Here is a 27,698-nt window from a genome sequence, read left to right on the forward strand (position 1 = left end):
TCAAATCAGTAAAATTTTATTTCCCAAATTTGTCATCATTACATTTGTCAGTTATGGGAAAGGGGAAGCAATTATGTTAACGAATGAAAAAAAAATAGCATTTTACAATACAACGTCAAACCTAACCTGCATATTTAAAAAAAGCAACAACAAAAAATAACAAACATGCAAAATACAAGATGTAGCATAAACATAGGTAAACTAAAAAAAAAAAAAAAAAAATGGAAACAAGTTGAATGAAACTGCACAGGATGTTTGAAAGCAGTTCTATAACCATCGAACTATGGAATCATAAATTAAAAATTCTTGTCTTAAAAATCAAATTCCACAAGAGGAACAGTCAAGAAGTTCTCCTTCAGTAGGGCCGGTCTCTGCGCTCCTGGCGATGGTCCCTAAAAACAAAAGAGCAAGAGAACAGAAAAGTAGTAAGTGACAGATCTCTGTATTCAGTGTCTGGTTTTCACACCAATATTGACAACAGTTCTGGTCACAGGTTTGCATTAATTAGCTTTTTTCAACAGCTTCAAAAATGATCATTTATAAATTATGGCCAGCAGGAATTACTCAGTGACAAAAGCATTAAAACATCTTTGGCTGAGGAGTCTTAATCCTACCTCATATCCATCTTGCCACCTGGTGGGCCCATTCCTCTTCCCCCTCTGCCACCCATGCGGTCCATGGGTGGTCCTCCACGCCCGGCCCCACGGAAACCTCCCCTGTCCATTCCACCACGTCCCCTGAATCCACCACGATCGCCTCCCCAGCCTCCGCGGAAACCTCCAGGGCCACCTGGACCTCCAGCTCCCGCCGGCCCACCGCGGTCCATGCCTCTGCCTCCCCGCATTCCCATTCCACCTCTGCCTCGGTCACCTCCAGGGGGAAATGGAGGGCCACCGCCTAACCCTTCTGGTTTGGGGGCTTTGCACTGGTTACACTCCATCCTCCAGGCAAAGTTCTGGTTGCCACAACCCCTGAAACAGACAATTAAAATCAATTACAAATGAATCTACAAGATACAAAAAAAAAAAGGCACCAAAGACGACACTGCGCTGTGACCTAATACATACGGGTTAGGACACTCCCAGTCGCCTGCTCTCTGCTGCATGTTGCCTCCTGTGGGTCCTCCTCTGCCCATGCCACGTGGACCACCTCGTGGGCCAAACCCACCACGGTCTCCTCCGCGGCCCATCATACCTGAAAATACAAGGAAATCCCAGCACTTTACTATGACTGTACTCCCACCAATTGTTTTGTTAAGCTGTGCCCAGCAACTAGGCTGCAGTTAACTGGAATCTTCCACTGTAGGACAGCTTCAATATGCTGCAGGGTCCAACTGTTCCGTCGCAAGAGACTGAGCTGCCAATATTTAAACTTTTTAGACAAGTGGCTTCTTGTGGACAGTGTAGAAAAGTATGAACTTGCCCTTAAATAGCCGAACACTAACAAACACTGCTGACATTTACCTCCACGCCCCATCATGCCATCTCGCATGGGCATGCCACCTCTCATTCCACCCATCATCGGTTTACGGCGGGCCATGGATACCTTAAGCCTTCGGCCTTGGAACTCCTTCCCTACAATTAAAAATATAAAAGTATTAGTTGGACAATTTTAACAGATTCATGCAATTCTGTTCAGGTCTGATGTGCGCAGTCAATAAAACACACCATCGAAATGCTCCACAGCTGCTTTGGCACAGATTGGCTCCTCATAGGACAGGGTGGCATCTCCCTTGGGCTTCCCTGTGTCCTTGTCTGTGTATATGTTAATGGCAGGCTGGCCCAGTCTGCGGTTAATCTTGACACACAAAGAGAATGAATGTTTAGTTTCCACATTCGTTCTGCTTACACCAACATTTAGAGTGTAGTGCCATCCTTACCCTGATTGGGCCGACGTGTTTAAAGAATTCAGCCATCTCCTCCAGGTTAGCCTTCTCAGTCAACCCTGTGATGTAGATCGTGCTGTTCTCAGAGTCATCCTGCTCTTCAGGACGTCCTACAACAAAATTATAAACAGTAAATATGCAGCAAAAAAATCTTTCCTAATTAACATCAAGAAAAGCATTCAGTGTTGTTCTACTCACCCATATCGCGCTCATCGCCGCCCATAGGTCCTGTAGTCCATCAGTCGAGGGGGACAGAAACAGATTGAGAAAAGTCAGTGTGTGCAACTGAAGTTCAGTGTACAACACCTGAGGAGTACTACAAAAGATAATCCAGACACTCCCTCATAAAAACATTGTCAGCCATATTAGGAAGTTGAAAATGGCACCTTATGGTACACCACAATTCTCGCAAGTGATATATTGAATTGAAAATAGAACACCTCAGACCCGTAGGCAAATAATTGTGTTAAAGCCTCTAAGACCAGTAAGAAATCCTCAAAAAACCCAGGAATTCAACTCAAGATATTTGTTAAAGTAGTAACAGACACATTTGAGTGGAAATTTGTCATTAACCTGTCAAAAACTCCTTGTCAAACCATAAGCAGAGACTGAATTATACCAAGTACCCCAGAGAAAATGGTCTCAGGCATTGAAAAAAATTTCCCAATATTTTCAGATGTGTTCATGTAAATAAATTTTGCATACCACAATGTAAGACACATCAATACTCGAAGCATATTTGCTCAAAAAGTTTAAGGCTTTGAAAGGACTAACCAGTGTAATACTCGTTAACTTACCACCAGGCTTACTGAAGCCACCTCTGTCTCCAGCGCTGCTATGGGGGAATAAATGGAGATATGAAGGCGATTTCCCTTTTACAGCCACTTCCATGGCTCGAGCAAAGTGGCTTGATTGAGGGAGTAATCAAAACATTCCAACTACCGAACAGAAACTAAAAACTCCCCAAAATTATAAATACACAATCTAATCGAGGGGATTAAGCGTATTAACTATGTGCCATTCCTTAGCTGAGTACAACTTCAGTGACAGTTTTCAGTAGTGGATACATTTTTGCAAAAAAAATAATAAAAAAAATCAATGTCTAACACATTTTCACTGCCTTTCAAAATGTTACAAAACCCAAACATTTGTACACAGGTAGAAAGATTTCAGATGCACTGATGGGATGTATTAGTTTTACCCAGAAAGACCAATAACAGTTCTAACAAAAGTTACAGCTGAATCAGATGTATAAAAGTGTAAAAATAGACACAATGCATCTGAAATTTCACAAGATGGTCAGGTGATCACATTCACCAGGTAGCAAAACAAATTAACAATTATACATTGTTGAAGACAAATAAACACTAAATAGAAATGTTTACAGCGTTTACCAGGGTTACTTTAAATGAAAAACAAAGATTTGGTCACTTAATAAACCCATCATGCTTATCAACACCACCATCCTCAGTTCTTGAAAAAAGGCAGCCCCCGAATCTTTGTTTAAGCTCCCTCCTGCTGCTTAAGCTGGCGGCTCTGCACTGAGTACAGATACTTTTTAGAGAAAAGATGGTTTTAAATGGCTCTCACTGTTACCTGTACGGTATAAATGTGACAAAGCATGTTAAAAAGTGCTCAAAAGAATGTGATCAAACATTTGTATTCCAAACCACAAAAACAATTTCAAACATTTCAAAATGACATAATGTGCCCCTCCCCCCAGAACACACAAATATACCTGTGCAAAGCTAAAATGAAACTATAAAATCATCTATGCTACACCTGAGTCTAAATGTATTTAAGGTTGTATTCCTGTTTATTTGTTTTTATGCATTCTTGTTTACCACTACTTGGTAACACTGCAGAGCTCAATTATTGTTTGATTGCTGTATTGTATGAAAATCACTGAAATGCCTAAACTGTTTGTGTTTGCTGCACCAAAAACCAGAAGAAACAAGTCATGCAGAACTCTGTTATCTTAAAAAAGGTTTACACTGGTGAACCAGTGGTAGGTGAACCTATACACAACAGCTGATGATACTCGTGCCATTTCTGAATCAAAACTGATCGTTCATGATTTTGAAAAAGCTCTTTCCCAAAACCAAATGCTAAAAATAAAAAACCTGTCATGCTATCAGGATTTATAGAGTAGCGCCTCTGTGGTATTTGAGAAACCAAATATGCTTTCAGCAGTTATACCCAATCTCAACCAAAACAATTACACAGTACAACCTCTGTTCACCTCAATACCCCTGGCCTCTCTCTTGTTAACCCTTTCAATTCTTTTTGAAAGGGGAGCTGAATGTCAGTTAATCTGATTTGGGGGTTTGTTCAAACCATTTCCAGCTACAGAGACTAGTTCAAATGCCCAATTTGCATCAAGAGCAAATTTGAGTTCAATGGGAGGTACCAGAATAAATGTGTTAAGGACCAGCTCAATTCAGTTCCAATTTCACTATCATGAGGGATACACATCCACGTAAGACATAAAATACAAAAAGGTCTAATACGCTTGGCCATGTTTTTGTAGCCAGGCTGAGATTAGACTTGATCACGCTACACCAACATCCATGGACTGAATGTATCAGCACTAAGAAAGTCTCACTTTTAAATATTGTTACAGTGAACAGATATAGTGTGTCTATGTACACAGCCTTAATAAACCCTGTGTTTTCCCATGTCTTGTAACATCACCAGACCTGTTTTCCCCTCTAACTTTGTCAAAAAAGTGACACCAGGAAACTCTGCCAGTACATGGCTGGCAAATAAAAATAGTGGGTGTGTTCAAAAATTTTGCGTGAAATTTGCTCTCAATGTGTTTTGACCTTAACGCAAGTTAACATGTTTCACTGATGAATTTTAGCTTGGATGTATACTGAAGCATTGACCACAAAAACCCATTTAAAAGACTCAACAGCTTCTTTCAATACAATAGATGGCATCAAGGGATAAATTCTGATTATCTTTTAGGAACAATGTTGGAGCTACTTGCAAAAATTGACTGGAGAAACTTGAGTGAAATAGTTCCTCATTTTCTTTGTCTCTGTAGTTGTTGCAATTTATTCAGGTCTTGCAGTACCATTAGCATCTTTGACTCTGCTGTTTCTATGGCGCCATTTTCCCGTTTTGGTATTACTGCTTTTGGCCAATCAAATGACAAATGCTTATTGCCAGCGACAGCCTTGCAAAAACCAACCACAAACTGAAGATACCAGTGAATGTATTTGTAAGTAAAAAAAGCAAAAAACTGAAATATATTGACCCAAATATTGCACTCGAGTATGCAAAAATATGTATTTGAAATGCAACAGAATGTACTGCATGAGGCCAGTGACGATTTATAAATTCCTTAAAATATCAATGTCATGTTGTATGGTCTTGCAGGACACTAAATTTTAGTTATGACTCCAGGTTTTGTGCAACTTCTAATTGCACTCTTCTTGTAGCAATTTTAAGTGTGGCCCCCTACAGGGAATGATGTACCATAGTGAGAACGGATTTAAAAAGGGTGCTGCTGAGATAGTGAGTGTGTTTGAACCTTCCTTAAGGAAACCCATTATACTTTTTTCATGTATTAAGATATTCTTGAAATATGATTCTACCATCACATTCCCTGACCAATCATGAAATATGCAACTTCTGTTACCCTAAATCTTTGATACTGGCTTATAATCAAATGATGTTCTAGGTTATAATCTGCTCAACCTAAATGTTTATGCACAGGTCTCTGATCAAAATCAATTTAGATTAAAAAGGGGACAAACCTTTCCTTACCTTTGGCCAAATGAGAGGCAGGGCTGAGAGAAACTGGAGAATATCCATAATTTTTATAATGTACTAAACCTACCAGCACGGGCCTTATAATATGTGAAAGTCAGCAATCAATTCTGATAAATTATGAGTATGTGCTATAATGCCCAAGAGAATAAAGTTGCATAAACTGCTGGATTATTCCAGCTGTTTGATGGTGACATGTCTTAGCCCTGCCAAGTGGCCACTGCACCTGTAGAGTCAAAATACACGTGAGGTTAAGCGCTAAGGAAAGACACTTACCCCATGCCACGGCCCATGCCTCCACGCCCACGATGCATCATTCCACCTCGATCAAAGCCGTCCCTGCCAGGGCCCCTGCTCTCCCCTGCCCCAGGGTACCTTGCAGAATCAGAGCCAGAGTAACCAGAACCTCCACCCTGGCCATCCTGTCTGTAATTATCTATGAAAGAGGAGTACAAATGCATCAAAACATAGTCAAAGCATATTTACAGAGACATTAAACTGAAATGAATCAATGAGGACTAGAAAACAGCAGTTAGGCAAGGGTGAAAAGCACAGCTTACTGTAATGGTTGGACTGGTTGTAACTGGGTGGTCCACCTTGCTGGCTGTACTGGTTGGCTGAAGCCTGCCCATAAGAACCAGAAGCCTGAGGAGGGTAAGCAGGGGGGGCCTGTTGCTGCTGCTGGGCCGGCTGCTGGTACCCCTGCTGCTGGCCATAGCTTGCCTGCTGGGCCTGGTAGCCAGGCTGTTGCTGGCCATATGCTGCTGGCTGGGAGTAGCTATTTTGGTTGTAACTGGCCGGTTGGCTGTTAGCATTGTAACTGAAAGAGAAAAAGCAAGACAGAGCATAAAGTTAAACAAAATAAGTATGTTCTTGTGGAATTCATTTCTTATTTGGTTCCTAGCTGAGGGGTACATACCTCTGTGGTGCAGTGGGAGCAGCCTGCTGGCCATAACCAGGGTAGGCAGACTGGGCAGTATAGCCTGGCTGAGAGCCATAAGACTGGGAGGCAGCTGGAGCAGCAGCAGCAGGAGTACTGTCATAACCACTGGCTCCATAACCCTGGGTTGACTGGGAGTAGCTATGAGTGGTAGACTGGGCAGCAGGATAGCCAGCTGTGATAATACATAAATAGCAAAAAAAAAAAAATCCTTTACTTGTGTTTTTAATTGTACCATTTCTGATTTGGTGTGGTTCAAATTTAGAGCGAAGGCAGTGTGTCAACCAGAAATTATGTTGGTTTAAATCAAATATCACTTTAACCCCAACTTGCTTGTGGCTCAATTTCAATCTGTCGAACTCAGACCATGGCATGAAGTTCCAATCAGAACCACATCAAGAGTCTTTAATAACTGACCTGCTGCTGGCTGGCCATATGAGGACCCATACTGTTGTTGCTGCTGGGGGTAGCTTCCAGCTGCAGGTGTTGTCTGGGTGTAACTGCCGTCAGCAGCAGCAGGTTGGGCATATGATCCATAACTCTGTTGACCATAGCTCTGCTGAAAGAAAAGAGCATGCTTTAGCTGCTAAGTAGAATAAGCACTGACTGCATCAAAAGTTTTGAGCAAATGTTTATTGCTTAAAAACTTACTAAAAAGATGAATATTGATTAATTCATTTATCATAATACTGAAATGTCCTAATCAGACAAACATCACAAGATGTCCTGTTGTGGGCTATCAGCTATGTTGGGACTTAATTACTTCCTGCCTCCAGTTTACCCTCATTGCAAATGTTGCATATATATATCTATATATAGATATCACTGGCCTGGCACAGAGTAATCCACAACAGTCAAATAACTACCTTGCTTTGTTAACTCTCACCTGTGCAGACTGCCCATAACTTTGTGAGGGCTGGGCAGCATAAGAGGCGTACCTGAAAAACACAAAACAGAGGTTTATTATATGGTCTCCCTTGAACCTGCAATCTTTGTTTACTAATGGAATTAATCTAAATTGTGTGTACAGGACATAAACAATAAGTTATACAATAATAATAATAATAATAATAATAATAATAGACCACTTCCGTGTATCGCATGTAAGAAACAATTTGATTCTAACATACCTCCTAAATTGAGTCTGATATTTCCAACAACCACCTCAATCATAGATTGATTTCCGTCACTCAACTCATCACTTCAGTGAGGCCGTGAACTCATTCGATACTCAAAAATACTCATGCACACACACAAATATAAATACGTATTACATCCAATCACTTTAGTAAGTTAAATGAAGACTCTTACCCCTGCTGAGCACCGGTCTGACTGTAGGAACTGTAATCTGCTAAACAAAAGTTACATGCTGGTTAGCTAACGTCTGAGCGAACAAAACATTTGTTTGGGCGCGAGCAGTGCTGCTAATGCTAGCACCACGTTACACAAACCAGACATTAATTTACACCTAAAATAAGTTCACTCGCATACGACATTCATTAAATGGGCCGAGGCTGCAAAACTAAGTAAGACATATCGGCGCATGCAGTTTTGCATAATTTGTAATTTGGCGTCCATTATCAAATCCGTATGCAGAAATAATCCATCCGGTAGAAAATACAGTAACGACTCAATGAGCTAACATGACTAGCTAGCCGTTAGGCCTTGTGCCTAGCGCTAGCTAACGCCTAACGATATTCGATCATTTAAATCGAAAAGACCGATTACGCCGAGGGAATCTCTTAGAAAACAAATACAACTACTTAAGTGTTTAAATTAAATAAGACAAATTCTTCAAAATCAGTATAAAAGGTCACAATTCTCCACTCACCTGGAGCCGACGCCATTTTAGTGTGCCTGTGTAAGACGACTGGACGGAGCTGGTTGCTGGAGAAATGTATTTGTCTACGCAGAAACCACAGAATCTCGCGAGATATACGCTCCCTTGCTCGAGCAGTGACTGAGCCCTCAAAAAACAACTAAATAAATAATAAGACGTCTAATATTTACTTTTTTGTAAAATATTGGATGATTTGACACACTTTCAAAAAATAATACACATTTTTGTGGCAGAACTTGTTTTTTCTTCTTTCCTACACCATCACATCATGTCACGCCCTGCGCTCATTGATGTTGAGTGTGGTATTTTATGATAATTTATTCATTTATTATCAAAACTGTTGGCAGTTTATTTTTCGTCCATTAACCTATGAATTATTTCAGCACTAGTAGTCATATGATTCATTTTTCAAAAGACAGGCCCAAAGATTTTGTAGTGTGACTTTGGCTATTTTTTATGCAAACCTATTGGCAGTGTGTCCAGTAGGTGGCGGCAGTGTACATTTGCTGCAGTTTGCCAACTGCCAAATACACAAAGAAGACATTGTGACGTAGTGCGGAAGTTGGCATCTAGCCTTCTCAAAATTTTTACGCAAGGATTTTTCTTATTACTCACGTGTAAACGCTACAGTTATTTTAGAATAGCAGTTCAATTCATTGGCTTGTCGGTGGCAGAGAGGATTTGATAATATAAATAGGAGTTTCTTTTGCAGTCAGTAACCACAGTTGTGAATTTATACCGTCATTATTAAGACTCCAGCTCGCACTCTCAATATTGTTAGAAATAAACAGGGCTATATATCTGTCCTCCTTTCATTTTTGCAAGGCGTTGTGTCTGTTATGGGCACAAGCAGGTGCTTGTTTGCCAGAATTATGCCACAAAAGGATAAGTGAGTGGAGAAACTACAGCTAATCCTGAATAATGCTTGATCGTATATTATCAGTATGGTTTTGTTTTGGATCAGATCGCCCTGGATTCTGCCTGGGAACATCTTTATTGATAGCACTCATGCTGCTGATGTATACTGGGGGCATCCAGGCAAGTCTCAGCTTAGGTCCAGGTGGAGACTTCCCAAGAGTCAGAGGTAACTACTCTATAATGATGCGTTTCATGGGATTACATGTAAATCTGATATTTTAGTGTTTGTGAGATCAAAGCATATAATTCAGTTTTCTCCCCCAACCCCTTTTCTCCTCCTCAGATGTGTTCCTGTATGCTGTCAGTCATGATGAGCTGCCCTCTCTGCTGGTCAGCGTTGCTCTCCTGCTGTTGGTTGGACCTTGTCAGGAGCGTCGCTGGGGAACGGTCGCCTTCCTCACCCTCTCCATCCTGACAATGACCATACTACCTCTTCTTTACGCCCTGGTCCTCTTTGTTGGTGGGGGTGAGGCAAGTCGGATCTGTGGTTACTCTGCCATCCAGCTGGCTCTGTTTACAGCGCAGTGTCGTCAGGTGTCACAGAGGAGGCTGCTGAGGTGTTTGCCAGTCTGGATTCTTCCCTGGCTTCTTCTGCTGATTGGTCTGCTGCTGCTGCCTGGGACACCTGCTCTGCTTCACTTCTGCACAATATGCATCGGACACAACTGTATCCTTTCCTGCTTCTGCAGTCAATTAATGCACGCACTAAAATATAATCTCCAACAAACACATATTCTGGTTTTTAGAGGTACAGGTAATTTTTACCAAAGCCCATTGTGTGTTCTTTCCTTTAGTTTTGATGGGTGCCTTAAAGCCCCTACACACCCATGGTAAATCCACACAGAGGTATCACTTATTTTGTATGATTAGACCTCAACTGAGGCTTGTTTGGGTGTGCGCAGACTACGCTTTATTGAGATCTGTCTCCCTTTGTTGTACTTGTTGGCGTGAGACAACTTGCACCTTTTTCATTCTTATTAGTACATAGAAATTGGTGACATCATGTAATTCCCAGCTGCCCCACTTCAATCTGAGCAGAGGTCTAATCCCGCACAGTAATCGCGAACACCTGTATAAGTGTGCAGGGCCGGTAAAAGGCATTTAATAACACATTTAAATGTTTCATATATTCAGGTTTTCCCCTTGGAGCAGCACTCTTTTTAAATATTTTTTAAAACTATATTTAACCATGATTAATAACTTTCCTAATTATCTTTTATTCATGGCCTTGTTTTTATGTGTCTTGTTTCAGGCTTTGTAATGAAATTAGGAAAAATCATGGTGTTTAAAATGTAATCGCCTAGTATAGGCTTGTGATTTGTGGCTGAGGGTTTGAGCCGAAGTGTGCCCTCCCCCATCAAATCTATAATGAAGCTTATTTCCATATAAATAACACAATAGTTCTGTCTCAAGTCTTTTTTATGATACTTAATATACCCCTCAGATCATCAGCCCTTCATTGGGACATTACAGGAGCTGGAGGAGGCCCGGGTTTTGGACTTCATTCCTGATTGGGCTTATGTTCCCACTTCAGCCAGGTTCAGATTGCCCACCCACACTACCTCACTGAGGTGAGATTCATCCCGTTTACATCAAAAGTCTCACTGAATATTCACACTCACCACCTGCATGCATGACAGTGGCAGATTTCACCATTTTAACTTCAGTTGTTGTCACAGATCTAGATCACTTTCTCAGAGGATGCCTGTAGGTCAGGCAGCTGCTCCCCCCATGAGGGATCCATCTGTTTTGAGCCACCGCCCATGGGTGGATCCAGCACCTGCCTGGATATTTAAAGAGTCTGCTGCACAGTCTGAGGCTGAGGTGTTGGAGGAGCAGATGCTGAGGGCAGGGATACTGGCCTCATTACAGGATGCTCCTGATGACCCTGATGCAAAAGTGGAGGTGCCCAAATCATCAGTTTCCTCTCTGCGGTTAGTAATTTAATATCATGTACATCATGTTGCATTTTATATGAATGATTTTATGTGATTTCAAGTAATCATTCACAGATTTCTAAAGGACCAATGTTTCCTCTCAGACTCCAGCAGCTGGAGAAGATGGGCTTCCCCACAGAGAAAGCTGTAGTTGCTTTAGCGGCCTCAAAACAGCTAGATGGCGCCATTTCTCTGCTCATTGATGACAGCGTCGGAGAACAGGCTGTGGTAATATCAAAAGGGAAGAGCCCTCTGCCTCCGCAGAGCGCCTAGACAACCTCATACTACTGGACTGACACAGTGTGTTTGCTCTTGTCCAGTAAACTGGACGTACATTATGCTTGGGTTTTTTCTGAGCTTCAATATTAGATTTCCCCTGCGGGCTGCTGGTAGAACTATTTTAATGATCAGAATTCCTGTGGAAAAGTGGGAGGAAAGACTGAGTTGCTCTTTTTCCACGAGTCTAATGAAGTGTAGATGCAAACTGGACTGCTTTGGAGACAATTTCTGTATCATAAAATGTACATGGGAGAGAGTGGATGTCATTTATTTATGTTGTAATCATGTTTAATGAACAAATGAAGAGAGGTGACATGTTGTAAAAAACAAACAAACAATGAACATCATTTTATTACACCAATCATCTAGACAGGATTATCTTAACACAATAACACATTTGCAAGAAAGAAAGTTTGAAATATGAAATGGTTACACAACAGCATACAAAATAAACTACAACTGATCATTTTAAATAGTTTCACAATAAGTTTCATATAAGATGAAGAAACAGTCTTCATCAGGACAGTTTAAACAGTCTAAGTTTACCAACACAACAGTGGTAAAAAAATATGTTCAAGTTCCATTAACAGTTTTGCTATTTCCTGTGTGTGTGTGTTAAAGATCTTGAAATGGAATCTGCCAGATTTGTTTTCCTTTCAACATGTTTTATTTCATATTTATTTCGTATATGTTTTGTATAACTTATGACTGTTTTCGTTGATATGCAACCAAACCCAAATGCAAATGTTTGTGCTTTTTGTTGCACAGATTAAATAAACTATTGTATATTAAATCACTTTTATCAGTCTGTACTTTTAAGTGGGGAAAACACTTACACCAGAAAACTACAAATCACCGTTAACAACATATATCTCAGTTAGAGTGGAGATGACTTCATCTTTTTAGTGCACTACATAACATTGAGTTAAACAATATGATAGAAGTATAACAAAATGAATACTAGAAGAAGAGGTTTGTTTGTGTACTTGTGTCCTGCAAACTGTACATGCGCAATATACTTAAATAGTGGAATCTCTTCAGATTGCAGTTACATTGTGAAAGCAATACACACTCATATCCAGTCTATTTCCTCACATCTGATTCCTCCTTTAATCGATTACTCTCAATGACCCTTATTGTCCAGAACAGTTTGTAGCTTGAAGGGAGCACCACAGAAGATTTTTCCTTTTTTTCAAACATGAACATCTTTATTCTGAGGCTTTAGTTCTGTAGCCAAAGAAATGAGACAAGGAAGGAGTTGCTGGGTGTGTTAATGTAAAGATAAGTGTTTGGTTATGGAGATGGGTGGGGGTCACACTAGTTCTCAGGTTCCCAGTGGAGGAGGACATTGTGGAGTATCAGTGGACTTTCCCTGAGGTGTCCCCCATCCTAAATCTGACAGTAAAGCCCAGAGAGGGTATCAGATAAGGTCTAAATCTGTTGAGTGCCGATGAGACCTATAGGAGGGGGAGTCAACCCAGTCTGTGATCCTCAGGGTGAGCGAGGGGGTGGGGGGGTAGGGGTTGGGGGGCTACTTCCCTCGAACCTTGGTGTCGGAGGACAGAGGAGAAGCAAGTCGATATGGAAGCGCACCTGCTCGCTTATCTCTGTAGAAACTAGGGGAGGCTGTGCCAAACGGTCCATCCCCAGACCCTAGATCAGGCTCTGTTGAAGAAAGACAGCAGTTGGAACGGGGCCTCCCTGTCCGTCAGTGTGTGTGGACATGCAGCTGTTAACCTGCAGGTGTCATGAGTGGGTTCTTATTGATCTTGATGGGACACCAGTCGCCCAGTTTTTATATTAAAATTATTAATCAACTAACTAATCAGAAGGTTCAAGGGGTTTATCAAATCCTTCTTTGCGTGATTCGGCTGTAAAGAAGATGCCTCTGGCCAGTAGGGTTGCAACAATTATTTTCCTTATCAATAAATGTTTCTATTTTTTTTTACTATTGATTAATTGTCTATTGTCTTTAATTAGTTATCTGTAAAATGTTGGAAAATTAGTTTTAAAAAAAGCCTTCAAATTGACTATTTTGTTTGACCAACACTTCATAACACAAAGATATGTAATTTCAGGATACAAAGCAGGAAGTCCTCACTTTTCAGAAGCCAAGACTGATTGGCATTTTTTCTTGATAAACGACTTAAACAATTAATCATTTGTCAAAATTGTGGTTTATTTTTCTTCTGTCATTTGACCTATTGTTTTATTGATTAATCATTGCAACACTACTGGCTAGACTTACATCCTTTACATGCATTTGGTTCAGATTTAACATACAAAGCACGATTATTACATAAAAGATTAAAGAGCCTGAAAACTACGTTTCAAATCTTAGTTTTTCTTAATAACATTCATGACTAAATAACAACAATCACAGTTAGAGTTTAACATTTTTTTTCAACAGTATTATTCATTTGATGAGTTTATCAAGAGTTTAACACTCAAAAACTAAGCTAATCTGCTTCAGCAGGACAGTGTGTTGATTGACAGTGCCGGTGACTTCAGCAACCAAACAAGTAAACTGTCATCTGAGCTTGATTCAAATGTTACTAAATCCCAATTGGTGCCTGACCACAGAAATATCTCATGTGAAACGACGAAAAATGTTAAAACTTTGGCAGGAAAATGTAGCACCACATCTCTCAAAGTAAGAAGCTGACTGAGTAAATATGTTTTCAGGGGCTTTACAGTAATATCTGTGCCTCCATCGTAGGATTGTCACAACCAAAACAATTCATACATAAGAATACATTTCTAAACAACATGTGGCTAGTTCAACATTCAGCAGTTCAGTGACAAGTGGTAATCTGAAATTTAATACGTCTAAAGCTTGATCAATGCTTTTCTGTCAAAAAACGTCAGTGAGGGCTGGCAGAGCTGTGGGTGAGGATGTCTCAGCGTTACCTGGCCAGATGATAGCCTCCAGCAGCGTCACCCTGCGAGCCAGAAGCTCAAGGTCTGCCTGCAAGTCGTGGAACATCTGCAAGCTAATGTCCTATCAGAGAGCAGTGACAGGGGGGACTGTGTGAAGGGGGTGGAAACACCAGCCTCAGTCCTGGGGCTGCTCGCGACTGTTCCCACTCCCTGTCCCCGCTGTGAGGTATGGTGGGAGTTTGAGACCCCCCCCCCCCTCACCTTTGACCCCTGCCTAAAGCTGACCCTGCCTCAGGCCTCCTACTCACCATGAATACCGATCATAGTCTCAAGGATTAAAACCCTCTCGGCTAAGATCTTCAGCGCCTCTCTGATCTGATGTATCCCGTCCCCCTGTGAAGATAGATACAGCCGTCAAGGTAAGGAGCACAAGCCAAAGAATTGCTCGCCAAGATGCAAGTCATTTTCTCTCTCAGTACAGTTCAGCAGTTAGAAGGTTAAAACAGTCCACATATCTGCCCAGCACACTCTCAAACGTATCTGGTCCCTGCATCTCTGTGTATCTCCCTCATTCTCTGGCCATGCTGCTATATGAGGTCAGTCTCTGCCATGCTGGGCTGGGCAACATCAGCATGCACATTACAGACCAGCCTCATGTTGGTGACATAGCACAGCTGGATTACACTCTCCCAGGATTTAGATTTGATCATGCCATCTGCATTCCTTTTCAGCGCCACAGCTTTCATTCTTAACGCTGTGGTCACAACAGTTACTCACTGTTACCTGACAGAATGAAGCCAGCGTAGATTTATGTTGAAATCTAATTTATTTGTCTTTTTTTAAGACAAAGACTGAGGATGAGTCATACCTTCAAGAATAACATAAGTAGATGAACAGGAGAAGCAAAGCAGACAGAGACCACCACAAAAGTAAGGCATGCAGAGGATAGCTGAAGCTTTTGATGCCCAGATGAGTGACTCCCACTATGAAATGCTCCGATTAGTAAGACAAACCAAGGACATACTTTATGCCTGAAGAAAAAAGGCAAAGTTTCATTAAGCCATACAGTTACTGATTACATTTTATTTTTAGCCACCCTAAATACCACTGAGAGGATTTGTGGCTTTTTGGTGAAATGTCTGACTTTTCATCAGCTCAAAATGTTAATTCTGGGGAAGTTTTTGGTTTATGACCAAATATGCAAAACTAGAGACATTCCCTGCTGTACTTCGTGTTTAGTGCCTATCAGCAAATGTTAGCATGCTAACACGCCAAACTAAGATGGTGAACGTGGTAAACGTATTTGTTAAACACCAGCAAGTGGAAGCACGTTAGCATGCTGACGTTACAGAACAGACTCACAGAGCCGCTAACATGGCCGCAGACTCGAAGTCTTCTTAACAGAGAATGAATCCCCAAATAAAGGAGCTGCTTTGCCTTGTTTCTATTTTAACGGCACCGTGTTATTTCACTCATTAGATCACATCCAGAAAAGAAAGTTTATGTAGTGAGGTACTTAAAGATGATATCATGCAAGGTTGCATTATGGGATAAAAGAGGATAGCTGTATCCACTCCACTCACATCAGAGCACAACACCTCTAAACCCAACAGGATCCACCACTGACACATAATGGAGCGATTTGGCATATACATTTCACATGTTTTCTTTGTGGCTCATTGAAACATTTTAAAGTCGGTAAAATCAAACAAATTAATTCATGATTATGAATTTGCTTCCAGAAGGATTTTACATTCTTTCACTCAGTCAGAGCTGGTGCATGCTGTTGCTACAGGATTGACATTGCGTGTTGTATTTTGTATATTTATATGCATATGCCAAAGTCAGATGCTGAAAAGGTGACTGTGAAAGGTAGCCATGGGGACAGTAGCTTGCAGAGGGAGTCAGACAGCTTTAGGGTCAAGAGGACAGTGTCGTGACAGGGGACAGCAGTCCAGAGCACACCCCAAGGACCAACAAAAACAAAAACACATTAACACCAAAAGATTTCACGCACAAAGTCAAACAGATCAACGGCTAAAATCATATATATACTCGAACAAAAACAACAACGTAACACCGACACTTTATGACTATCAACAGGGAGGAAAGTATGGAGAGAAAAAGAGATGCCGCTGAACGCCACAAAGATCATAACCATAACCTGAGATGTGGGTCATGGTTAGACGTAATTTAGGTTACTGAATAGATACACTGCATTGCAAAGTGAACACATGATGACATAAATAAAAAGATCTTACATTTAGATTGCTCTTGTAAAATGAGAAAGAGGTAAAAGGAAAATAAGGGTTAGACAGACACAGAAAATATTTAATGCTCAGCAAAGGAATCTTAAAACGTATTATTTTTTTTAATCTTCAAACTAAAGGCAAAACCCTCCTGTCCAGGCCCTCTGCCACCGTGGGAACTGTGAACTACTGCTAACTACTTTCTTACCGGCAAGCCCTTCTCTCCTGGCTCTCCCTTGGGACCTGGTGTTCCCTGTGAAGACATTTTTAAAAAAGAAAGAGTCTGACTTCAAAACATTAATGAGCGTTGCAGCAGTTTACTTCAACAGAAGGAGCTCGTTCTCTCCCAGACTGTGTTGTCACTGTTCAGTGTGGTTTGTAGTGCTGCTGGTTAGTGTAGTTTACAGTAATATAACCAGCTGTGACATGTGTTGATGTTTCCCCCCATACACTCAGGCCATACTCCTCAAGGCAGCAGGGTGGAGGTGGCTTACCGGCTCGCCTCTGAAGCCCCTCTCTCCTGGGTAACCTAAAGGACCCTGAAAAACCAAAGACACGTCACAGAGAGTTTCAGGATGTAGATGCAGAGTACATGAAGAAAAGCTGGTGAATGTTATCGAGCTCTGAGTGTACTCACTCTCTCCCCACGTTCTCCCTTTGGCCCCACAGGGCCCAGCGTTCCAGGGGCTCCAGGTTTCCCCTGTATTGAGTCAGAAAGGAAATTTAAAATGACAATGATACATTTGTACTGCAACAGATCGGACAGTGCTGAACTCAGTAAGTGACTGCAGTGCAGCACTATGCTGTGAGCGAGCTTACGTTCTGTCCTGATGGGCCAGGAGGTCCTACTGGGCCTTTGGGACCTGGGGGACCTGCGTAATAGATAGAAAGATTCATATCAAGTACCATTACCCTTTGGGAGGAGATGCTGCTGGTTTGTGTTTTCCCTTATGTTTTGCATATACAATTACATTTTGACGGAGGCAAAATGAGTCTTAAATTAGAAACCAAATAATGTCTGATTGGGAGAACTGAATGAAATTGATATTATTTACAAGTCTGTGTTGTAAAAACAACAGTATACAGTAGATATACCTAGTGTCAGACAATGTACACTGTGCATCTGCTGTATTTGTGTATGTAAAATATTTGCATCTTTCAGCGTAGCAACAGAGTTTCACAAATACAACACAAACACACTCACAGGAATAAACACAATATGGATAGTGATAAACACTCACCGATAGGCCCGGGGGGACCCTGAGGTCCTGGAACAGGCAACCCTCGTGAGTCTTGGAAAGTGTTGGTGAAGAAGGGGTCTTTTCCACGATCTGGAGGTGAAACAAAATGTGTGTGTTTGATGGGAGCTATTTTGCAGGCTGAGGACAGTATTTATAAACAGAAAGAAACCTGATAACAACATCTACAATAATAATCAGTTTCACCTTTACATAGCATAGCGCTGCTTCACTGACAGTGACTGAAAATCTGATTCTGTAGCGTCACTATCCGAACACGTTTTTATTACTGTACGAGGTATGTATTACTGTATTATGTGTGGTTTTATTTTGCCTTTAAGGGAATGACTAGGACTCAAACCTGGTTCTAGTTCTGGGTTTCAATAATTGTTTTTAATGATTGTCAACAAAGTCTGCACCGCCATAACATGAAGATTTAATGTTATTCTGTATGTGAATGCAGGTTTGTACTGTGCTCCGCCAGCAATGTGTTGTTCCCACAGTTGCACTTGTGATTTAATAAATATGAACTAGTGAAGAATACTGATGCAAGCTTTTCTGTGTGTGATGTTTTGCTTTCGTTTTGGTTATCATACTATGTTGGTGCTGCCTGAGAAGCTCAACTCAGGGCAATGAAAGCCCTTTTAGTACATGAGAGTAACCTCCAGAGGGCAGTGTTTTCCAACAATACTCAAACTTCACCTAATGACTTCAACAGGGTAGTAAACTACACTAAAATGTGTTCAAAAGCACTGTCAGTAGTAGATCAGTGTTTCACAATTATTAAAATAAGTTATGTAATATTGCATGAAAAACTTTCCATATCCACTGACGGTACATGTACAACTAAATGAGTCTGCAGAGAAAGGACAAGAGGAAGAGAGTGGTGAACGTGTGAGCAATAGAGGAAGTGTGCGGCCACAGATCCAATCACAGCATGAGACTTCAGGAGATCCAGAGAGGAGGAGGAGGAGGAGGAGGAGGAGGGCTGACAGCCAGGAACATCCTCCAGCTGCCAGAACGTTGCACACCACAGATGACGACCAGAGGTGACATCCAAAGCAGGGCCGCTCTCTCTCTGTCTATTTCTACACACTCTCTTTCCTACAAAGAACACACTGGGATCTGTGGCTTAACGTGACATATAAACTACAAACACTGAACTTTTGAACGCCACTCAACAACTCTTCTCTACTTCACCTTCTGGCTGCTGGTTTAGGAGCTCTCGTGTTCTGCAGAAGGGAATTCCAACCTCCAGATGCAGACGTAAAAGCCAAATAAACCAGTGTTTTCCAAAGGAAGCTCAGCACAGAGCCCCCCCCCCCCCCCCCCCCCCCCCCCCCTTCCCCCCGCCCCCTGCCCCACGTTCCCTACTGTTACTTTGATGTGAAAGAAATAGCTCACAGTCTCTGCAATCATCATGCCAACCTCAACGTACCCACAGTTTTCTCCACACAGGAACCCGGAGCTTACAAATCTGTGTGCTGCATACTTTGTTTTACCACTAAATCCGCACATAAAACCCGCAGATACGTTGACCTTGAAAGAGCCGGTGAAGGCCCCCATCCGTCTCTCACACTCCCCCTCAGCTGTCTGAGCGGCGGCCTACATCTGGAAGTTGTTGAGTGACATCAGTGATGGACAGGTTCTCATCCCAGCATGTGAAGTCTGTGTCAACCTCAGAGACTGTCTCTGCCTCCATTTAAAACTCTTTGATTCTGTTCTACTTGGCTTGCAGACAATAAGGAGCAAGTAGCAGTTAAAGGATTACTACCATCCTGTCTGTTTCTCATTCTCTGCTTTTCTTTTGTTTATCATTAGTCTTAAACCTGTGAGAGCTCTGGGGCAGCAGGAGAGAACATGTCTGTGTGGCTGCTGAAGACTCATGAATATCATCAGTGCTGAGTTCATGGGAAACTGATTTTGTTACGTTAAAATGAAACATATAGCAATTAAAGGGAAAGTGCGCTGATTTTACCCATCAAAGTCTGTTTACAGGACTTTGTGAATCCAGGGGGAGCTGTGTGAAGTGATAAATTGCCTCAAGTGATGTCACTTGAGTCAGCGCTGGTTGGGGCTGAAGACTACGAGTTTGAAAAAGAAAAAAATCTGTTGGTGTGAAGTGAGTGTACCAGAGGCTGCTCATCTCAGCTCGAGGCTACATTAGCCGCTACTAGCATAACACACCTAAATCTCGGACTGAACTTTCGGCGGTCGAGTTGCATTGTGGGTGATGTAGGCGATGTAAACTTTTTTTAAACTGTCCATTGAGAGTTCAACAAAGTCAAAGGAGTGCAAAGAAAAATCGGTGGAGTACTCTTTTAAGACATGTATTCTTAACAAATACTAAATAAATTGTCCAGGGTCTTACTGTGGTCTGGTTCTGGGATGTGGGCACTGGCCGGCGCTGGAGGCCCAGGAGGGCCAGGAGGGCCCGGTAGACCCCTTTCCCCTGGGAGTCCTGGTGGACCACGGGGGCCTGAGAGGAGGGAGGACAGAAACAGATAATTGAGGTGGTGGAGACAGACATGAGGTATGTCACAGCAAAATATGATCTTAAAGTTACTTCTGGAGAGGCACAGTAATGATAAATGACTGTGGGTGATGTGATGATGGGAGGATAAACTATGACAAAGACCAGAAAGGAAATAGATTAGATAAAGTGCTGAATGATACAACATAATAGTGTCTGGCAGGAGTGTGTGTGTGTGTGTGTGTGTGTGTGTGTGTGTGTGTGTGTGTGTGTGTGTGTGTGTGTGTGTATGTGTGTGTGTGTGTGTGTGTGTGTGTATGTGTGTGTGTGTGTGTGTGCCTTTATATCTGTGCATGTGCACATGTGGAGTAAAATCAGCAGTTGGACAGAGGAGGAGAAGTGTGTGAACTGGCCGACTCTCTTTCTCTGTAATTAACAGAGGGAGGGTGTGTAATGGTCCGGTACTGGGAACTTACTCAGGGAAAACTCAAATAAACACCTTTAAACTCTTCAAAGTGTTACTGGCGCTGGTTGACAGTAAATCAAATGTCCCCTGCATACACACCGCTAGCTTTCGTATATGTGTGTGTGTATCAGTAACGGCCTGTAAAAAAAGCACCACCACAGCTACATCTGACCTAATTGTTTGGACTCTCCTGAGGTAATGCTGCCCCCTAAACACCACCTCCTGCCCTCCGACGGACCCAGACTCACCACCTCTCTGTTTATGTACAGATGCAACTGACAATGACAGTCCACTAATTGCTGCTTTGCGAGGTGATGTTGTTACAGCTCTGATTTGACACCTCTGTGGGCCGTTTAGCCTTGGTAAACACTGCAGCATGACCGGCTGTGTTTTGGCTGCACGTGTAAGCTGTAATCTGCGGCACAGTGGTTCGAATGGCCAATCAAAGTGGCCCTTTAGAGTCTGTGTGACATATTGGGGAAAACAATTTTCGTTTTTTCCAGCAGAGTAATGGTTCCCTAGAGTAGCTGGGGGATGCTGCGTCAAAATATCAGTCAAAGTTTGCAATACAATTCTCTTGTAACTCAATAGGACTCGTCATAACGTACAATATCACTTCTCCCGACAACACAAGTTCACTTTTCTCCCATCTTTCCCATAGCCTCTGGCTCAAAAAACATATATGTCTACATTTCCCATGACATTGGACACATTCCAGTCCCGTGTTTACCTTTCTCTTTAAAATGAAAAAAGAAAATCAGCACAATAAGGAAATCGGATGCAAGACACAGCACACAGGTTTTGGGTACTTATGAAGTAATGGAGATAGAAAAAACAATAACACTGCAGGCATATGGAAATCATAAGGACCTGGGATTTGTGTATATATAGCTCATGTTCATTTCAGATTGAAGTCACATGGCGCTTCTCGGAAAGTGGGTCTGTAGTTTAACTTTTGCTCTAAATCCCATCTTTACCCAGCAGCAGGCAAAGAGCAGGGGTCATGTGTGAGCCTGAAAGGAGAGGCACTCCCTTCATGAGCCAGAGCCGAGAAATAACAGCCTATAGCGAGAGCAGATGTTGTGACACACTTACACCGCCATTTACTTTATTATCATTCAAGTCACAGATGCCTGTGGATTTACTTTTTTTCCCCCAACACGTCATTTATTATGTGAACATAATAGATCTGAATACATAGAGCAGATTTATGATTCATTCTCTGTTCTGGTTGGTGACCAGGAGTCGCAGCACATGTTTATATGTAGTCTGAAAACAAATGCTTTCGCTGCCCACTGAAGCAACACTTTTAGAAACATATGATTTTGAAAGCCGCCCAACAAAATGCTCAAATTCCAGCAGGTTCCCAGCAGGACTCATGGGCCGCTGGAATGCCCTGACATTTACTGCTGGAGGGTCTGTGGGACGACCGAATGGTTTAAGAGAGAGACAAATACTCTGGAGCAGGACATCACCGGTCATTCTTATGTGGGACATCTCTCTTATTTTTCCACTGGTGTTTCCACAGGCCTTTGGTCAATTGTGAGCCACTCAACTGTCTTGTTCTACAGACAATAGGTTAAGTGGATAGGCAAGTATGCAACTGCCCTGCAACACCCTCCGTCTCTCAATGACACACATAAATCTTTACAACAAACTGTGTCAACACTAACTAAGACAAGGTTCATTTGTTTCTCTCAGCTCACAACTGTCTGCTAACAGGGAGCTGTGTGTATTTCTACTTTCAGTCCTCTCTTACCTGCAGGTCCTGACGATCCCTTTGATCCAGGGGTTCCAGATGTGCCCCTTGTCCCGGCATCCCCCCGAGGCCCACTGGGACCTGGCAGCCCTCGAGACCCTGACTTGCCTAAGAAGAGGAAACACTCATGAGTAATCACGAAAGCCTTCACAGGTTTACATCTTAAATGGTTTTACATCCACTGGAAGGCAACTATGGTTACAATTTACCATCTCTGCCAGGAAGCCCATCTCTCCCCTTTTCACCCTGAGGACCTGTAATGAAAACAGAGGGGTGGCTTAATTGAGAGGTGTAGCTCTGTGAAGAAATCTGTGCTCAGACCACCTGGAGAAGAGGGATGAGGTGAAACTCTGTCTAAGTAATAGAGCAGAAAGACTTGTCCTCATCATTAGGCTGCCAGAATATTTCCTACTGTATATAGTGCACTATATTTACCCTCCGCCATTTTATTTGAGTGTTTAAATTCTCAGTGTGAATACTATAGCATTTTACAGATGCAAAAATGTTGTGCTACTTGCCACCTGTCACTCATGAGGGAAAATGACAAAGCAAGTATCCAAAGTCTCAATCTACAGCTCACCACTGAATAAACTATTGGGTGTCTATCATAAAGGGAGTAGTGAACGAGTGAATGAGGGTGCGATGTTGGACACAGCCATAGACAGTGCCCATTTTCACCGGGATTGTCTCATTTTTATACAAATGAAAACTTGAAAGATTCTACAATCACATGAAATTCCTTCATGTCGTGGCTATAACTGGGTACAACTTTTGGCTAAACACATTTTATTATAACTGATACACGTTTCAAACTTCTTCTGACAGTGCGGCAGGGTTAGTGAACTCTGTTGTGTTTTTAGCTGCAGCCGGTGCTGGGCTCGACTCCAAGACAGGAGAAGTCGTCTCCTGAATGCTCTGAAGTGTTCGCTTTCCACACAGCCACAGAGCGCTGGAACTGAGCAGCAGAGACTACTGGGCTCCTACTTTTGCTAAAGGAAATGAGTGTATGTGTGTGCAGTGGAGGAAATAGGATATGTGCAGAGGTGAGCAGGTAGACGGCAGAAAAAAAAGGTGCAGCTCGCGGAGAAAAGCTGCAAGGAGTGATTTCTGACTCAATTATCAAAACACAAAACTGGACTCCACTGTATGGAAACATGCAGTGTCTTTTAACTTGAAACGTATACATGCATGACAGCGTGATATACCTACCTGCAGGTCCCTGCTCACCAGGAGCTCCCTGAGCGGGCACAGCCCCCATCAGTAATGAGGCCTCTGGTGCAGTTCCTCCTTTACCCTGAAGGTGGCGATGTGATACGGAGGCCGGGGCACTGAGTAATTGGACCTGGTACAGGGGGACATAAAACAAGTGTGGGCAATCAAACAACATGCTTGTTTAATGTAGGCCTATCATACCTGTGGCTGAATAAGTACGGTCCAAACCTTCGTCTCCAGTGAGTTCAGCCTGTCACTCAAAGCTGTGATTCGACTGCAGTTGAGACAATCTAAAAAAACAGAAAATTGCTTTTTACCTTCAGGAATCAGACACTTAAACATGCAGTACACCTTTGCCACTGTGTTGTATAGTCAAAGTAGTAACATGTTGACAGCTCTTACTCGAGACGGACTCTCCTGTGCGTGCAGGCGGGCAGCGTAGCGTGGAGGGTTTCCTTACTGCCTCTTGAGCTACAAGCTGGTTTCCTGCTTCTGTCACAGAAGATAAAGAGAGAGAAAGATGTCACCGCTGTGGCTTGGACTTGAAGTTATACTGACTTCTTAAACTTGATTTGTTTGATGTCCCAATACTAATATCTGTAAAACAAGTTTAATGGAAATCAGTTCAAATGTTTTTTGCAGTATGCTGCTGACATTAGAGCTGAGAGGATTAGTGGATTTATTGAATCATTATTTAAGCAAAATCACCAAAGATTCTCTGGTTTTAGCTACTCAAATGTGAGGATTTGCTGTTTTTCTCTATTTTAAATCATTGAAAATTGAACATCTTTGGGTTTTGGACTGAAAATGAGACAACTGAAGACATCGCCCTGGGTTCTGGGAAATTATAATGGTCATTTTTCACTATTTTATAAATCGATAATGAAAATGATCATCGAAAGTCACCATGACAGACAGACAAACATGGGTGAAACATATAGCATGTTCATTAAAGTACTGAGGTGATGCAAACACATGAATCATCCAGGATATATGTCCTAGGATTCAATGCAGAAAGTAGTATGTATTCTCAACTGACCCAACTTCCAAATACTATAATAATATTAATAGGCTGCAGGTGCAATATGTCATTTTGTGTTTAATCTAATCACTCCAATGATATGGAAGTTACACAGGCTGTGAGGTGCTACTGCATCCTCCAGGTGAGCTTCTTACTATCAGCCAGAAAGAGCTGACAAGAAGTCAACAGGGGTGTAGAGAAGACAGAAATGGAAATCACCACAGACAGTTGCAGCTTTCGTCTCTGTTAGATTTCCAAGAGACAAACAGTGTGCATGCTGCGTCTCTGCCAAGTTGCTTTCCTTTTGCCTTTTTTCTTTATGGAGTATAAAATCGCAAAGCCTGGGAGAGAGGGCGTGTAAAGACAAACAATAGTTTCCTTGTGCAGAGAGAATGGGTCTCGGCTCGCATTCTGTCTTGCCTTCATTTTATGAAGTGTGGGAGTTTGTGTCCCTGGGTTCTGGATGTTTTGAATGGGCAGACCTTTGTGGAAATGCTAGACTGACTCCTTTGTCTGGCCTGGTCTGGCTCTGGTCGGCCCAGGTGCCCCTGATACAAACAAGAGGCTGGGTTCAGCACCTCATTAGCCACCAGGAAGCACGTCTTTGCCATTCAGTGGCCAGCAACCAGAGTCAACGCCAAGTGCTAAACTAAAAGAAGCCATGAAACAGCACCTGCAGCACCGAGCTGGAGCAGGAGAACCGTATTCTTCTTTAACAGCCTCCCTTATTGTAACATCAGATCTGTCTCCATCCACTGCAGACCCAGGGAAGGAAAACGGAGAGCTTATTGTCATGAAGAAAAATAAACGTTTGGGAACTTAAGAAAGCATAACGGGTTTAGTGATTACCCAAAGAGGGGAGAGAGAGGGCAAAGGAGGAGTATGAAAAGTACACAGAACACATGGTTTTGGGTAAACTGAGACTGCTCCAATAATTCCCCCTCCTCAACCTCTGCGCTCATGATTTGACTGTTTTGGGTTCTGGGTATTTCTCAAAGGATTACAAGTGTAGATGGATTTAAACCATGTAAGACCTGAGACTGAAATGTTATGGCATGCACTCTAGATTGCAGAAAACTCTTCCACATTTTTGATAACAATATATAAACCTCGAGCAGAGACGAGGAGAACACACACTTTGATCTGCTCTTCACTCGTCTGCACCGCACTTCAGTCCACATGGAGAAGACTGCGGAGACAAAGAGAGGTGTGTGTGTGTGTGTGTGTGTGTGTGTGTGTGTGTGTGAGTGCATGTACATGCACATGCCGGGGACGTTTTCTCTGGAGCTCGGCTCATGTAGATGGCTGGCGAGGCTGCATTCAATTACAAAAGGGGCTCTGGATAGGAAATCTAGCCCTCGCCCCTAACGGCACCTCTTCTCTCTCTAGAGTAAAGAACATTCAAGCGCCAAGATCCCCCTCACCCACACTCGAGCTATTGTATGAAGCATTAAGCCGGCTTTGGCTCAAGGACAACTGTCTCCCACACACACCTCTTACACACTTTCTCAGTCTCTGTCTTGCAACAACAAATTTAAAATCCTGCAAGACCCCTCTTTTCTTCTGCATCTCCTGTGACAGCGTCTGTTAACTAAAAGGCCTGAAGACAGAGGATGACTTGGACGCCTCGAGTGCGATCCATCGCTCTGTTGGCCAACAATAACATCATCACAGCTAATGAATACCCCCCCCCAATGGACACGGCTCATTGTATCCACTCTTTGTTCTCAGTGGGCTAATTGCCCCAGTGGGGGGGGTCAAAGAAATGTGTGAATGTATTTGACCTTTTGCCCCCCTGTTGCACTGGGCCCAAATCAGTGACTGAGTCAGAGCTCTTCATTAGAGGAATCCCCCCGCAGAGAGTTCAGCAGACCAGAGGCTGTCCTGACATCAGTTCTGCCTCTTGCTTCGCTTTCCTCTCTCACACACACACATATATATGCAGAGTTTAGTCATTTGTTTACAAACACTCTTTGAATAATCTTTGCTGGTGCAATAATCTCATTGGAGAAGGAGGAAGATATGAGTGAAGGTCACAGCGAGAAGGTTATCTTTTCTTATTTTATAATGAGTGTATTCAGGTGGTTGTGAAGGATGGCCTGTAGGATTGTTTATGCTCAAGGACATGATGATATCCACTGTATACTGTGTATGAAGGTATTTTGTAGCAGCAGGAAAAGGCGATAGGACTCTGGCAGTGAGGAGAAGCCGCTAAAAAGCAAATCAGATTTTGCAGAACACTCATTTCAGACTGAATTGATCTAAATGAAAGTTTATTAAGGAGCTCTGAAGCCATCCAAAAGTCGAGGGGAGCTCTCGCAGCATACAGTCTTTCTAAGCTCGTAGCTGGGGGCTAAGGTTAGACAGACCAATGAAATTGCTTGTTGAAATCCGAGCAATGGGTCTGCCAAGCCACACATGTAGCCCCGTGGGCCTCAGATGAAACCCTGACAGGACTCTCTCTCCTGTTTCCTCTGCTGCACATCACTCGCTGCTTGAATAAATGAAAAACACTGAAGGTGAGTAAACTGAACACTAGCCTGTCAAATGAAAAGACAATATTGACTTGACAGTGTAATCCAACAACAATATAATGGATATAAGTTTGTTTAAATGACATGCTTGCATACTGGATAAAACTTAAAAAAAAACATAAAAAACATAAAAAAAAGTTTGAAACAAAAGTGAGACATGACAATGCAGACAGAAACAGGGTGAATGGTAGCTTGCTTTTGTAACAGACTGTGTTTGACGCATTTACGCCAAGTGTGAACATGGCTGAAGGGAGAAGCTCTCAGTCTGAACGGACATCATTTTCAATTTG

The 27,698-nt window shown here is 42.4% G+C and overlaps 3 protein-coding genes across 7 annotated transcripts in view; 1 reads left to right on the top strand and 2 right to left on the bottom strand.

Moving 5' to 3' along the window:
- On the bottom strand, positions 1-8,465 carry ewsr1b (EWS RNA-binding protein 1b). Of its 5 annotated transcripts, none has more exons than XM_070904396.1 (15): positions 8,434-8,465; positions 7,914-7,953; positions 7,489-7,540; positions 7,020-7,161; positions 6,582-6,777; positions 6,223-6,482; positions 5,939-6,098; positions 2,683-2,717; positions 2,084-2,113; positions 1,880-1,995; positions 1,668-1,797; positions 1,464-1,574; positions 1,068-1,194; positions 615-971; positions 1-392 (listed from the first exon to the last, which is right to left on the bottom strand). In XM_070904396.1, exons 1-15 carry the CDS (start codon positions 8,447-8,449, stop codon positions 356-358), a joined length of 1,809 nt encoding a protein of 602 aa, XP_070760497.1. In that variant the 5' UTR covers positions 8,450-8,465; the 3' UTR covers positions 1-355. The 5 variants fall into 5 exon arrangements, with proteins under 5 accessions (XP_070760497.1, XP_070760496.1, XP_070760500.1 ...); XM_070904395.1 differs by having other exon boundaries at positions 2,683-2,720; XM_070904399.1 differs by having other exon boundaries at positions 7,020-7,158; positions 8,434-8,462.
- An 898-nt stretch (positions 8,466-9,363) lies between these two features.
- Positions 9,364-12,213, top strand: rhbdd3 (rhomboid domain containing 3). Its single transcript, XM_070904974.1, has 5 exons — positions 9,364-9,526; positions 9,644-10,027; positions 10,805-10,931; positions 11,046-11,294; positions 11,402-12,213. The coding sequence occupies exons 1-5, from the start codon at positions 9,364-9,366 to the stop codon at positions 11,568-11,570; spliced, it is 1,092 nt and encodes a 363-aa protein (XP_070761075.1). The 3' UTR covers positions 11,571-12,213.
- An 894-nt stretch (positions 12,214-13,107) lies between these two features.
- The window catches only part of emid1 (EMI domain containing 1), a 49,666-nt gene continuing 35,075 nt past the window's right edge, over positions 13,108-27,698 (bottom strand). The window contains exons 4-17 of the mRNA XM_070905066.1: positions 24,256-24,345; positions 24,082-24,143; positions 23,851-23,983; positions 22,851-22,895; positions 22,642-22,749; positions 20,315-20,422; positions 17,947-18,036; positions 17,525-17,577; positions 17,343-17,405; positions 17,200-17,244; positions 16,914-16,958; positions 16,718-16,729; positions 14,765-14,849; positions 13,108-13,241 (exon numbers count right to left, since the gene is read on the bottom strand). Of these exons, the coding sequence (XP_070761167.1) occupies positions 13,108-13,241; positions 14,765-14,849; positions 16,718-16,729; positions 16,914-16,958; positions 17,200-17,244; positions 17,343-17,405; positions 17,525-17,577; positions 17,947-18,036; positions 20,315-20,422; positions 22,642-22,749; positions 22,851-22,895; positions 23,851-23,983; positions 24,082-24,143; positions 24,256-24,345 (1,073 nt within the window). The remainder of the gene's footprint in view (positions 13,242-14,764; positions 14,850-16,717; positions 16,730-16,913; positions 16,959-17,199; positions 17,245-17,342; positions 17,406-17,524; positions 17,578-17,946; positions 18,037-20,314; positions 20,423-22,641; positions 22,750-22,850; positions 22,896-23,850; positions 23,984-24,081; positions 24,144-24,255; positions 24,346-27,698) is intronic.

Source organism: Enoplosus armatus, chromosome 4 (assembly GCF_043641665.1).
Source record: "Enoplosus armatus isolate fEnoArm2 chromosome 4, fEnoArm2.hap1, whole genome shotgun sequence".
NCBI lineage: Eukaryota > Metazoa > Chordata > Actinopteri > Centrarchiformes > Enoplosidae > Enoplosus > Enoplosus armatus.

Excerpts from the sequence above, each read along its gene's own strand:
- ewsr1b (XM_070904395.1), bottom strand. Across the intron at positions 7,162-7,488 it reads GTTATGGGCAGTCTGCACAG|CAGAGCTATGGTCAACAGAG; the intron begins GTGAGAGTTAAC and ends CTTTTCTTTCAG. Across the intron at positions 6,778-7,019 it reads ATATGGCCAGCCAGCAGCAG|CTGGCTATCCTGCTGCCCAG; the intron begins GTCAGTTATTAA and ends GTATTATCACAG.
- rhbdd3 (XM_070904974.1), top strand. The coding sequence starts at position 9,364 with ATGCTTGATCGTATATTATCAGTATGGTTTTGTTTTGGATCAGATCGC. Across the intron at positions 10,932-11,045 it reads ACCCACACTACCTCACTGAG|ATCACTTTCTCAGAGGATGC; the intron begins GTGAGATTCATC and ends TCACAGATCTAG. Across the intron at positions 11,295-11,401 it reads TCATCAGTTTCCTCTCTGCG|ACTCCAGCAGCTGGAGAAGA; the intron begins GTTAGTAATTTA and ends GTTTCCTCTCAG.